At 42.0% G+C, this 14808-nt stretch overlaps 1 protein-coding gene across 1 annotated transcript in view; it reads right to left on the minus strand.

Moving 5' to 3' along the window:
* Positions 1-14808, minus strand: part of LOC120837655 (neprilysin-4-like) — a 188213-nt gene that overhangs the window by 149348 nt on the left and 24057 nt on the right. The window contains exons 4-6 of the mRNA XM_042290885.1: positions 8175-8336; positions 7688-7777; positions 3581-3777 (exon numbers count right to left, since the gene is read on the minus strand). Of these exons, the coding sequence (XP_042146819.1) occupies positions 3581-3777; positions 7688-7777; positions 8175-8336 (449 nt within the window). The remainder of the gene's footprint in view (positions 1-3580; positions 3778-7687; positions 7778-8174; positions 8337-14808) is intronic.

Below are 14808 nucleotides of genomic sequence, written 5' to 3' on the forward strand. Positions count from 1 at the left end.
TTTGAATCAATCACATGGCAGAACAAATACAGCAACGCTTCGGCGCAAGGTACGTTTTCGAACACAAAAGTAAGAAACTGCGAGATAGAAAAGTACTTGAAACGTGGCCCATATGCAGTCTTGGGTAAGTTACTTTTAAAAAGTAATTCGTTACAGTTACAGTTACCTTCAGAAAAAAGTAGCGAAGTTACCGTTACAGGTACCACAACGAAAGAGTACCTCGTTACAGTTAGTTTCAAAAAGTAACGACGTTACGTTTCAGTTACTTTTTGATAACACAAAAAGTTAGGAAAAACTAGTGTCTGAAAGAAAAAAATTTGGACACGAATCAGTCAGGCTTCAACCATAGCGGTAAATTCGAACTTTATAGTATAGCTGGAAAATTAGTCAATATTATAAAAATAATAAAGTCCAAAATCAATTAAATGTGTTTTTTCAGATTTGAACACAAAGACTTGTTGTCGGAGTGCTCCTTGTTGCAAAGTTTGCATACAGCAGTAAAATTGTTAGCAACCCCCTTCACCACAGCAAACTACTGTCTGTACCCCGTTCATGCTTGATCTTTGTTCTCATCAATATTCCTATCCGTGGTAGCACTAGCACATTGCTTGCTCGTTGATGATTGCGCTTGGTTCATGAAGTCCTTGGACCTATTTCAGTACTGTCGTGAGCAAAAGTCTGGATAACACGGGAGCGCCGACCGAATTGCATCGCCGCGCTCCCTGACGGCGCGGCGCCTGGTGCCGAGACCCGCGCAATGCGCACGCGCGTCCTTTCTTATCTGCTGGCCCACTCGTTCGCTCGCTTCAACGCGATGCGCTCTTGAGCGATTAAATGGGCGCTAGGTGCCGCCCCGGGAACCAACATTTCGAAAGCCTCGCTCACGGCTCTGGACGAGCTCGCGTGCTCCGCGCCACGCGCCGTTCGCGGATATCTTTCCCGCGACTCGGCGACGTGTTAAAAACTGTCGCTTCCCTCCATTCGTTATTTTTAAGCTTCTCATCCTAAATTTTCCCCGGCTACAATGCAAACAGCTGCTGCTCAATTTATTATGCACGCGTTGTAAAGGGTCAAGAAGTCAATAAAACAACGAGAAAAAATACATGGTACTGGCCACAAATTCTCAGCATAGTTGTTCGCGAAGTGACCTTATAATGTTCAGTTGGACATCAGCTGTGATGACTTGTACCGGAAGCCATAAAATAAAGCGGCTATGCAACGATTTCCGGACAATGGCCAAATAATTATCGGAGTTGTTCTCCGACACTTCTAAAGTAAAGAACAGAAAAGCAATTTAGTCTGTGTGCCCCAAATTATAATTTTAAACAATAGCAAAGATTCAAGTTTCCGGCACCCCTCAATTCTCTAAATAACGTGCTCAGTGGCGTGCTCAGTGACGCCGACGTAAGGATGCACCGGTTTCCGTGCGCTCTCCCCCAAGGATGTTTACTCTTTCTCTCGCTACTGCTTTTCGTGAGGCGTTGAGCTGCAGCGATCCCCGCGTCGCCGTCACGGCGCGTTTCCTGTGGCCGCCGCGCACGGCTGCAGAGGGGGAAATATTTCCATTCCTGCTTTGCGATTACACAACAGAATTGCAAAATTTTGCAGGAAAGTGATGCTTTTTCGCTTGTTTCTGACGCTATCAACAATATAAAAATTACAAGCCACCCAAACTCAACCAGCGCCTCTTTTTCCTTCCGTTTTGTTTCTTGTGTTTTCTTGGCAGGGGGGTTCAATAAAGATTTCTTTCTTATTTGGCGTTTTCCTTTGCTCGTCATTCACCACTTTACCACGCGTGCATGATAACTCGAAAGGAAGCCCAAGGCTGCCTCGAGTACGCGAATACAAGTTCTACAATTCATTGCGGCTGCATCAACGGACAGTTTTTAACGCGCCGCCGAGTCGCGGGAAAGATATGCGCGAACGGCGCGTGCCGCGGAGCACCCGAGCTCGTCCAGAGCGGTGAGCGAGGCTTTCGGAATCTTGGTTCCTGGGGCGGCACCTAGCGCCCATTTAATCACACAGAAGCGCATCGCGTTGAAGCGAGCAAACGAGTGGGCCCGCAGATAAGAAAGGACGCGCGTGCGCATTGCGCGGGTCTCGGCACCAGGCGCCACGCCATCAGGGAGCGCGGCGATGCAATTCGGTCGGCGCTCCCGTGTTATCCAGACTTTTGCTCACGACAGTACGTACACGGCAAGCCAAAACAAACTCCGCGCCAACAACAGTAAATTTTGCCTCCATGTTGACTCCACGCCGGCGTAGGGGCGCAAATCAAAATACGAAACATACGCAGTGCCCTCCGCGTGTATAGTTGTTTCACGGCTGATTCACCCAATTAAAAGCGTGCGCAGAAAAAAAAAACCGCAATAGAGATAGTGCTTTAAGATACTAAGATGTAAGTGCTCAGTCATTAAGTACAAGCACGTGCGTAAAGATAATTAGATTCTTCTTTTCTTCTTTTCTTCAATCAAATCTACACGTGGCTATATTCGGGTCGTGACTCGCGAGGAAGAACGTATTCCCAAGTTTGTGCAAGGCCAACTGACACTCGAAATGTCGGAACAGACGATCTGGAAAGTGCAAGGAATAGCTAGATTATACCCGTTCAATGATATATTATTCGTAAAGAACTGAAAAGTAACGACAAAAGTAACGTTGTTACTTTTATCGTTACCTCAGAAAAAGTAATAGAACTACAGTTACAAGCTACATTCTTAAAAAGTAACTCGTTACAGTTACAAGTTACCGAAAAAGTAACGAAGTTACAGTAACGTGTTAGTAGTAACGCGTTACTACCCAAGACTGCCCATATGCTCGTGTGCACTCTGACGCTGTCACCACCCACCGCACCCATTTCCCCTCTTCCGCCGCCACTGGATCAAGCTCCTTTCTGGACCGCGCGTGCCGCGAGTTACTAATACATTCGTCATAGTAAAGTAGGTAAGTAAAAAAGCTTGGATCACGCCGCGAGACCGGCGAAACGTTCTTTCGGTGAGTTGTGCCTTTTTCTTGTTGCGCTGCGCTTTCGTAAACAGTTTGGATTGCAGCAAATGTCACTTTTGCACACTTTTCAGAAATCCGGAGGCCCTCCGGATTTCTTAACAGTGTAACAGACTTCTTTGCGAAGAATCATGTACTTTAATACTTTTTTGAGTAGGCCGGACCTGGAAAATGACGCATATGTCACTTCTGCTAACAAAACTAATAGCTGCATTTATTTCTACAGTCAGACATGCGCAATTCGCAAGGTGCTTGTGAAATACTTTAACGAGTAAAAAAACTATCAATGAAATGATGCGATGGTATGCAGTTCGTTGTAAGAAAATGTTGAAGAGAGCGAAAAAACTGCCTTTGCAATCTGTTAGCCACCAGAGAGGACTGACTATCTCACAGATCCCGGCCCGGAGGTTGGGGACGCTCTGCCAAGTGAATGGGTACTGTTAGAAACCGTCTGTTTTGCTCCCGTCGTTAGTAACTGAGGGGCCGCGCGGCTGCATTAATATCGGGCAACACTGCCCGCGTGCTAAGAAATTGTGAGGAATAAAAAGGGTTTTGAAAGAGGCTGTTTGATACTTACGTAAATCGCGTTTGAATGAGGATTCTTATAGTCCTGGGATACATAGAAACTAACAAATGGAAGAAACGTTGATTGGTTGAGTAGTTGAGTGTAGTTTTCATAAGGTGATTCTCCTTTATTCAGTAGTGGCCACTTGGTAAAGCCATCTTCCTTAAGTAGCTGCAGCAGGTCATTAAATTTTGCTGTTTCGTTGAGAGCTGTTTGACATACAAAACAATCAAATGTGATAAGGTACATGTAAAATGTTGACAATGCTTCGTTTAAATGCAAGATCATTTCTACGGTCTCAAAACCGCGAGATCGTGTACGGCCGTTCACCGTCGCGTCTAGATATATCAAAGACTAGCCGGAAAACCTAAAATGGTGTGTAATTATACACCAATTCAATTTACAAGCTTTGTGTAGCGGGGACGTTTTCCCGATAAATATAGAGACAAAACCTAAATTGGTTTTCTGGCACTGAGGTACTCCGATAGCACCGTGCTATGATAGCCCTACATCGCCGAGATTTACCAATGCGGGAAAAGAAGCAAATGATCTCAGCTTATATCGCATTACTGCTCGTTTGGCAGCACCCAGAGAGAATGCCCATATTCGGAAACCCGAAACTGCAACAAATTGAAACATTTGGTCGGTGCATAGGCGTACTATGCTGCAATAATTTCTCTAGAACTACGGGGGGGGGGGGGTGGCAGGAAAAATGAGAGGGGTTGGGGTGAATGTAAGAAAGCCGTCCTTTGTCCACTCATTCCATATGTGCTTTTGTGGCAGCTGGAGATACGTCCAGGGACTCCTGCCGCATGACTATGGTGGGTGCGCCAGACGCAACTTTGGCAAGATGTGAATGCCCGTGGCTCGGCGTCTCGTTGAAGCAATCTTACAGCACCCCGCGGCGTCGTCTCCGATTCGTATTTTCAGAATGGCGTGCGAAGTAAGTCGACGGACAAAATATGGGCGTGCTATTGGGCCATTTAAAACACATGTTATTTTTTGGGGGGAAAAGCACACGAGGATAAAAAGAGTTGTCGGCGCCCCCGTGGCGCACGCGATAGCATGTTCGCCGAATCATTGGTGTACCATGGTGCGAGGAGTGCGTCGTCACGCATGAGAGACCGCACGATCGATCTTTTTGTTTTTTCACTTTCGCGTTCAAAATAACTTCAAATTTATTTTGACACTCATGTCGTCACTTCTGTGACCAAGTTTTCGTGACATTCCTTGACCAGGTTTTCGTCTCATCGTCTTCTAAACCCTGCACCCCCTTCAAAATTTATTTTACGTGCGGGATATCACTTCCCTGACCAAGGTTTCGTGAGATCGACTTCCCTAATTTGCACCCCCTTCCAAGCGCGCAAAAAAAGCCGCAGTTCTGCGAAAAAAAGAAAGAAACAAACAACACAACCCAGTCAAGTATTCCCATAATGGGGCCCATTATTTGGAGCTTGTTTACCATCTTGCATGTGTATTTTTACTTTCAGGGAGAGGGCGTGGATATAATTTGTAAAAATATAAAGTTGCTTAATTAGAATATACATTCTTGACCAAATCGGTTAAGGAGCTGTCTACCGTATAGCTTCTGCTTCAGTTTAACATTAAGGCCTATATACGTTATTTACAAATATTAAAAAAATTGACATGGAAGACTGTTCCATCGAGCTTTAAATTAAAGTATATCAAAATTAACTGAAGTATGGTTGATAGACGAAAGGTAGGCATATCAGCTTCCACTAAATTTTTTTAGTTGACGCCTGTCTTTTATGACGACCATCAGTGTCCTTAGGATGAATAACCTCGCTAGATATGATTAATAATAAAGCAATGTGTGTGTATTCTTTCAATGGTAAAATGTCTGTTTCCACCGGGTTCTACCAGCTTCAGCATGTTTACAGTTTGCGCTTACATTTCTGTCGCTTCTTAGCAAAGTAAAAAAAGATAAAAACTGGACATTTATTGTATTAAAAGCAGATTAATTTGATTTCAGTGAGAGTAGCTAAGAATAGTGATTTTGTCACTAACGATATATATTTAAACATGGAACACTGATTGATTAATTAGTCAGACTAATAACAATGCAGAACAAGTAATTACTGTAAATTTAAAGTACAGGTTAATTAATAACTCTTTATTGATGTAAACTGCGCCATACTAGAACACTAAACGATTTGTCTTTTTGCGGCAGCAAAAACCCTCTAGATGCACTTTTTTCGAATTCTCGCTCGCTTGCGATCGAACATAACTTCCCTGTTTTCGTTTCCTTTCTTCTTTCTTTCGTGTTTTGATTTTCTTTCAATACGACACTACGCAACAGAAGAATAGTGGAAGATCGGAAGAAAGCTCAGTGCTCCAAGTTGCTCAGACGAGAACTGCTTTCTGCTCGTGTTCAGCATGATATGAATCGTTCTTGCTTGATCGATACTGTGATTTCAGTACAAAACAGTGCACACAGAAAACATCACATGATAGATGAACGGTAAATCACACATATTTGCAGGATTATTTCTGCAGGGAAAGCTTGATTTAAATTGTCGTCGTACAACTTGTCTGACTTTAAATCACGATTTAACCCACTCTGATTTTTATTTTCCGAACTGCTTGTCCAGTCTAAACCTTCTATTAAAACCCTAAACACCAAACAAAACACAAAAAAGCCTAGTTTTATATATACATTTCAAAAACAAAACACATAACGGCACCAATATGAGATTTTCCCTTACGTCCATGAGAACGTGAATTCGTTGCTTTATGGGCGAGTACAAAATATAAAATCTCATTTGTGCATGTTTTGAAAGGGCACGTTTTAGATCAATCCATCGGTGTGGACAATTTACTTGTTTGGAATTGACCCACAAAGCATGTGTATGTTACTAACGAATCATTTAAATTTACGGCAGTTAAACCATTTTGCTAAATTCAGTGTGGGCACAAAATATTATGTGGGAGGTTTTGAAGTGCGGAATCCTTATTTGTGAAAGTGTTAAGATATTGTACGATAAGTTTGGTAATCATATATTCATAAAGAAATTAATGCAACCACCGTTCAAAGAACCACCCTTTGTGAATGACAGCAGGAAAAACGCGCAAAGTGTATATTGAGGGATTTAGGGTTGCTTGAAATGCTTTTGGGTTTTTATTGCTGCCGATGTCACGCATAACGTAGAGGTCTATGGATTAAGGCGCACTGACGTGAACTCGGGTGGGAAAGCAGACTCTTGCAGATCTGTAAATTCTCACCGTCACAATGTAGCGCGAAGTGGAAACAGCATAAAAAAAACACATTAGACTCTTGTGTCGCCGTACAGAATAAAGCGCTAAACGAATTCGGAAAAGGAAAGAATGCGGTTTATTTTCATCAGATGTGTATAGCCAAGTCGTAGTCTTTCCGGCGTATATTTAAAAGACAAAATTGTGGATGATTTTCGGTGTGTATTATTTTCAACTATGTATGTATATTGACAAAATCTTCCCAAAGGACACAAAAAAGCGGTGATTCTCGGTGAAGAACTAATTGAATATGAAGTTTTATTCTTGATCGGAAGGTTATTGACAAAAACAGTCTGAGCTAATACAAATGATGTCTAGAAATTGATGTTTCTTAGTTTCTATAGATTTTGCGTTTATGACACAAACGGTTGTTCAGAGGTGCTTTTTCCGTTTTTACAGGGAATGTAGTCTTGACACCGACAGATATTAATTGGTGGTTTTTATAATAAAACTGCAAAGTCTATGGGCTATTTATATTTGGGCATCCCTGTTAAGGGGTTTATCTTTCTTCAAATTGGAGGGGGGGGGGGGGGGGGGGGTATCTGAGTTTACCTTCCCACTAATTTGGTTTCGTTCAGTAACAGTTTCTGGTGTCGTACGAACAAAAAAGTGCGGTTGATTCAGGCTAATGTTGAAATTTCAGACATGGGCTTGCATTCCCAACGTCCAGGAAGCAGGTAACCCTTTCTCTCAACAGCGCAGGCTTGTCCACCCCGCAGGCGCTTTGGATCATTTCGTGAATCTTGCCACTTCGCCGCCGATGAGGACTCGGCATTGAAAAAAAGGGAATGCGATACTCTGGCTTCGCCATTTAGTTATTTTACCTTGAACAAGAAACTTACGTACTCTCACAAAGGCAGACTCTGTAGGCCAGGATAGCCTTATTAGTAGCGTTCTGCGGCTCTTCTTCCTTAAGTGTAGCGTTCAATAAAATATCTAGATATAAGAAAAATATTCAAGATTATTTCAATGTCAACCCTGTATGTTGTAAAGAAGAATGTAACTTCCTTCAAATTAAGCTGTAACCACACTAAATTATTTAGTAGTCTAATCACGTTTTCAAATTTTTTCCCGTGCCACAAATCACGATTGATGGCATATATTTGCCAACAGGTTCACCAGATGGCGTAGCCAGCATATTGGAAGACGCACCAATAAGTCTTCATTTTTTCTATTTTTTACGTAATGTTTTTATGTGTTGTATAAAATTGGCACCGGCCGCAGCAAAGTTTTGGCACAATATTTCGCTTTTTCTATGCCGCTACTCAAGCGGTACAGTCATTTTTTAAGACAAGATAAATGTTTTCAGTTGACAGCCTTGATCAAAACATACTTTTTAGGCCCATCTGAAGTTTAGTATGAAGAATATGCCGATATCCGAATTTGGTCCAGTGGTCAGGTATTTTGTGTGTTTTTTTCCAGTTTCCACAGGCGTATTCATAGAAGTTAGTACAAGGATCCACGGTCTGGTTCATGCTGTCCAACATTATTTTAGCTGCAAAAAAAATCAACAATATGATTGTACCAATTATATAAACTGCGGTAATAAAAGGAACACAAAACTCCTTTATGGGGTGCACTTGGTCTGCACCCTGATCTATAGCAGAACAACAAGTATTATGCTACATAATTACGTCACTAACGAGAGAAACACAGCACGAGGTAATCAATTAAGATAACCAAAAGGTAACAAACATAACGGAATATACTTTTTACGTATTCAATTCTTAACGTTTCCTTGCGAACTGTGAGTGACTTCGGAGGGCGGGGCGAGAAAGGGGGGGGGGGGGGGAACAAATCACTTCATTTGAGAAAAAAAAACGTATAAACAATATAGAGGGATAAAATAAAACTATCGCTCTTCTCCCCACACCTCCACCGTCACCACCCTTCCCGTTCACCTTCTCCCGAACCCAACGCCTCTGATTTTCACTAATTCCAACCCCACGTGCGATCCTGACATAATCCACAAATACCTTGAGCACAACAACCACTTTTTATGATGAAAATATTAGTTTACAAAGCGAAATTAACAGTAAACAAGGCAGTAGTAACGCCAGTAGTTTAATATGCACTCAGAAAAGAAACAAACAGAATAAATTATATAAAACTATCCTTTTAGAAGAAGGCAGAATGAACTGTACTTAATAGGTACGGCAGGTGGGGTTTCACCTTTCACTTGTGCAAACATTCAAACATCACGGCCTTAATTTCTTTATTTATTCAGGGGCAATGTTCAACCGAGAGACAGGCGGGCAGCAAGCATGATAAAGGCCTAATATGTGACAAAGCAAAACATCATTTGTTACTTCCTCATATATATAGAATAAGATATTAACATTCGATACGATAATAAGATATAAGATATCGTCTAATAAGTTATATATATATATAACTTATTAGGCGATATCTTATACATATATATATATATATACAGGGTGTTTCAGAAAACTCAGGCCAAATCACTCCTGCGAAAACTAATCACGGCAACGAAAAAAAGCTTTGGTCCTGGGCCAGGGGCTCATTTAGAAAAATTATTAAAGTCCGACATGATTAAGTTATTATTTTTTTGCGTAATTAACTTTTTAATAATGTGTTTCATGCCATGGTTTCAATTATAAAATGGCTCAGCATCGTCGAAAAACACAAAATCAACAAATTGCAGAAAGTTAGAATGCACGCGAAACATTTTACGGCTTTGTGAAAAACCGCACAAATTTGACGGGTTTTTAAGTTTCGGTTTGTTATTGGAGCGCATCTGGGCCCAGGCGGTACCGCGCCCCGTGGAGAGATAGTGCAACCAACCTCTGCTGCGCTGTCGTCGCGCGACGCAGCAGAGGCTGGTTTCACTATCATTCCACAGGGCGCGGTGCCGCCAGGGCCCAGATGCGCTCCGATAGCAAGCCGAAACTTAAAAACCCGTCAAATTTGTACATATTTACGTATACAAAATTATATATACAATATATACATAAAATATGTATATATTATATAATATATATATAAAGGAACGGGCATATATATAGACAGATATATATGCCCCTAACCTTTCCCTAACTGTAATGCAATAAATTCAATAATCACCTCCCTTCTTATATATATGGGTGGTTTCATCTCAAATCGTGCAGGCAAAAAGGGTCGAATTTTTAATTTCGATGAAAAAAATATATGTTATGGCGCCGTTTCTCAAACCGCAGTCGACACAAACCGCAAGTTCGTCGGATTTTTTGTTCTCGACTTATGAATTTTTAAAGAGGCCGCGGCGAAAAGCAGTGTTTTTCACACCCGTCGTGGGTCGGATGTTTCGCTTGATCTCCCGCCATGGATTTTCAGTCCACATTATATTAACTTTGTTCAAGCACTCTGTGGACACGTTTAAAAGGCTCCAATACCATGAAATAATTTTAGGCCTTTTGCTTTTTTTCTGTAAAAATGTCAAAAACGCCTCCTCGGTCAATTGTTGACGAACTTTGACAATTAATTACTGGCGATCTACTTGGGTTACACCGATATATTTTATGTCCACGGAGAGCCCAAAACATGCTCTTTATATTTATTTTAAAATGCCTTGGCTGTATAAAATATCATTTGCGGTACGTTTACGTTAATATTATGCAAACACCAAAAAGTACCATATTTGAAATTGATTTTCTCAAAAAACCCATTTTTTATTTTTTTTATTTTTTGTTCAAATGTAGATATGATAGTTGTCTACACGAAAATCAAGCCTAGAAAGTGTATATTTTGTTTGCATGTTTTATATTTAGGCCTCAATATCGGAAAAAGACGTCTTTGTTTTGCAAGACCTAAGTTAGACATAGCGACCTATGCGTCTCTATGAATTGTGAAAAAGTTTTCTTGAATTTTCTTCTGCATTTTGTAATCAATTATAAACGGATTTTGTGGTATTGAATATTTATGTATGCTTTGATAAGAGCGGGAACCATGTGATACATATCTAACCAAATCAGCAGGCCTAGTAGACTTTCAATAACCAAAAGGCACAGACGTTGTATTGTTTCGATTTATAAACCTTTGAAAGTAAACTAGCACGACTAGCTATTAGCTGTCATTTTACTAAGACAAAGAAAGTCACCACATTGTCGATATATTATATACAATTCTTTACGAAAACAAACGCTGGGGCTTGTTCACCGCACATCGCACAGGTCACCAGGGAATGTCCTTTCACTTCCGTAATACACGAAAGTGGTGACACAGGAACGGTCCGAAACACACAGAGAGTGTGTCATGGAGAGGGGTAGGAAATAAAAATAAATAAATAGGAATTAAATTGCCCAACTCCGATCTTAACGAAAATTGCGTTAAAAAAATAAATAAAGTATTTAGGTTCGAGCGGTGGCAAGGCGATAGGTCCACGCCTGGTGGAGAGTCAGACAAAGAAGTCGACGGCACGTAAAGGTAAAACAAAAAAAAATCAATAATTTAATAAAGACAGGAAAACTCAGCCGCACATGGCAAGAACAAAAACCAACTCCCCCGGGCACTCCCTAAACGGGACGCAACTAAATGCGTGCGAACACGCTCTCTACATCACCGCCAGGCCGCTACGCCATGACGAAATAAACCCAACAACTGAACAGTGCTAACAAACAGTTAGCAAGAAAACATTGTAAAAAAAAAAAAAAAAACGTTCAGGAAAAACCGCACCCGAGAAACAAAGTTCAGCGGGGCGAAGAAACACACACGAGTCGGCCCCACGACATTGAAGTATGGCAGGATGACGGCGTCCAGATGATGCTCGAATCTGTTCCTCCCTCTATTAAGCACATCCACGACGGCTGTGCGGAACAGTGGCTGTACGAAAGAAAGTGAAGAATAGATTCGAGCAGGCGATGCGCGAGAAGGTAACCGAGACTGTGCTTCAAGCTTCATATCGGGAGAGACGCTTTCGAGGTAGTTTCTGCAGTTACTCAAACTTTCTCTTTCCCCTTCCCTTTTTCAAAAGAGCAGGTCAGCCGGCGCTAACGTTTCATCTCGGGAGAAGCCCACTCTTCACAAACGGTTATAGTTGACAAGGAGGCTGACTTCGACCCAACTAGTCTCCGGGCACAATACAAACACAAGTATATTTACACACACGCTCGTTTCATTGTCAGTCTCCGGGCTTTGCTGTTTCCAAAAGAAATAACCCTTTATAAGGACAGAACGAGCGGGTTGGTGGGGATAATTAAACTTAAACACTTCCTTCTCGTTTTCTTCCTCAAGTTTAATAGATAACCCTTCGGTGCTATCGGATCTCCCCGGAGAGAGAGAGAGAAAGCACGGTCGTTTCAAGGTAAGGATAGGGCGCTCGAAGCTAGGGCAAACAGGCGGCATCGTTTCACGCATGCACGGATGGCTGGTTTCAAATTTCCCCACATCCTTAACGAAACCGGCCCATCTTCGTGTGTGCGTCTGCGGGATTTCTGTCCCGCGCCGCCGGTTTTAGCGCGCACGCGGCGTTGTTTTGGCTGGCAGAACAGTTGTTGACCGTCGACATTGTAAGGCCGTGGTGTCCTCATCCTTTAAGGCAACGATTCCTTTGCTTTCCCTTGTGCAATACTCTGACAGACTCCTCCTGGGTGGCTGTGACTGTTCGCCGCGTCAACGACACAATCGTACAATTTCACTCCTCGTGACACAGGGTGCGCTGCTCGCTTTACTCTCACGGGCCGTCCCATCTAACACAACGAGCGCGAAAGGTCGTGGTCATCTGCTGGCTCCGAAAGGGCGGGACGTTCATGCAGGCCAATGAGGGCCCCGATTCAATAAGACGTCTGCCGACTCCTACACGTTAAAAATTTACGACACCTGCTGGTCTGTTGAGAAGTGTTGCTTTCTCTTTTTGGAACTCCTCCGATGTAGCTTGCCGCCTATAATAAAATTTAAATAATCAATAAATATATTAGGGTGGAAATACTGTATTTCATTTTTATGTGGGAACGTTGAAAAAAAGAAAAAACTATTTCCAAGCTTGTGAAGACGCGCAATTCGCAAGTCCATTTCGAGCCGTAAAAACACGTTTTTGTACGATATTGATCAGTAAATGTAGAACATACAAACAAAATATACACTTTCTAGGCTTGATTTTCGTGTAGACAACTATCATATCTACATTTGAACAAAAAATAAAAAAAATAAAAAATGGTTTTTTTGAGAAAATCAATTTCAATAATGGTACTTTTTGGTTTTTGCATAATATTAACGTAAACGTACCGCAAAGGATAGTTTATACAGCCAGGGAATTTTATAATAAATATAAAAAAGCGTGTTTTGGGCTCTCCGTGGACATAACAAATATCGGTGTAACCCAAGTAGATCGCCAGTAATTAATTGTCAAATTTTGTCAACAATTGACCGAGGAGGCGTTTTTGACATTTTTACAGAAAAAAAGCAAAAGGCCTAAAATTATTTCATTGTATTGGAGCCTTTTAAACGTGTCCACAGAGTGCTTGAAAAAAGTTAATATAACGTGGACTGAAAATCCATGGCGGGAGATCAAGCGAAACATCCGACCCACGATGGGTGTGAAAAACACTGCTTTTCGCCGCGGCCTCTTTAAAAATTCATAAGTCGGGAACAAAAAATCCGACGAACTTGCGGTTTGTGTCGACTGCGGTTTGAGAAACGGCGCCATAACATATATTTTTTTCATCGAAATTAAAAATTCGACCCTTTTTGCCTGCACGATTTGAGATGAAACCACCCATATATATATAAACGAACATATCAGATGGATGAACCGTACTTAATCCAATTAATCAAAGAAATAAAGTTTTCAGGAACCCCTGAATGCCAAAGTAACGGCGGAGCCAGGATTTGAACTCTGGGCCTCCCAATGTCCGGTCGGGTGTGCTAACCTTAACACCACTCCACCTTGACTTTCTCTCGTTTCCTATCTGTCTTATTAATGCAGAAGAAACGAAATGTATCCAATCGAAGGTGTTTTGGAAACACACGCCGCCGCGTGGAACGCGGTACGAAGCTTGGTGTCACGTGGTACGTGCTCGTTTCTGCTCCAGGAATCCTCCTACTGTTCTGTCTCGTCCCGTCTACATGTAGTATTCTTTGTTTATGAGCTTTTAGAGACACGGTATCATCATCATCATCAGCGAGAATCAAGAGCCACGTCATTGAAATACAACACGAACACTTCACACCATCGTACGTCGCCTCCGAGGAGGATATAAGCGAACATATGCAGATGATTGAACTGCCCGTTGTTTCTGTTTTCACCAAGGATTTTTTCTTTTATATACTATAACTATATAGTTATATATAACTATATAGTTATATATAACTATATATAACTATATAGTTATATACATATATATATTTATAACTATATATATATATATTGTGGACGAAGGAGGGAGAAGATGATTATTGAATTTATTGCAATAAAGTTAGGGAAAGGGAAAGGGAGAGAGAGCTGGCGAAAAAATGAGCGAGGAGCGGGGATTGAACCCGCAACCTTCGCCGGTCCGGGGCGACGCCTTAAACGATTAGACCATTCCGGCCACTGGTTTCGGCGTACACAATTTCTGACCAGCTCTCTGCGTACAGTTTAGTTTCGAATTCGCTTAACTTGGTAGACAACAACCGTTGCTGATTTAAGGCCCGTGGTATTTCCGACATGCGGCAGTGACGTGGCACGTCATCTCAGCCTGCAAATGTCGGAAAGGGCCCATCTTCCAAGATATCTAGGGGACCACTCCTCTCTATAGGGACAGGCTGCACCGTGTATATATTGCGAATGAGTGAGGATCGACAAGTGCGGCGTGTGTTTCCATGAATATTGCGAACGAAGAAGGGAGAAGGTGATTATTGAATTTATTGTACTAAAGTTAGGGAAAGAGAAAGGAAGAGAGAACTGGCGAAAAATCGGGCCAGGAGCGGGGATTGAACCCGCAACCTTCACCTGTCCGGGGCGATGCCTTAACCGATTAGACCATCCCGGCCAC

Source organism: Ixodes scapularis, unplaced genomic scaffold (assembly GCF_016920785.2).
Source record: "Ixodes scapularis isolate PalLabHiFi unplaced genomic scaffold, ASM1692078v2 PGA_scaffold1__304_contigs__length_218370807, whole genome shotgun sequence".
Taxonomy (NCBI): domain Eukaryota; kingdom Metazoa; phylum Arthropoda; class Arachnida; order Ixodida; family Ixodidae; genus Ixodes; species Ixodes scapularis.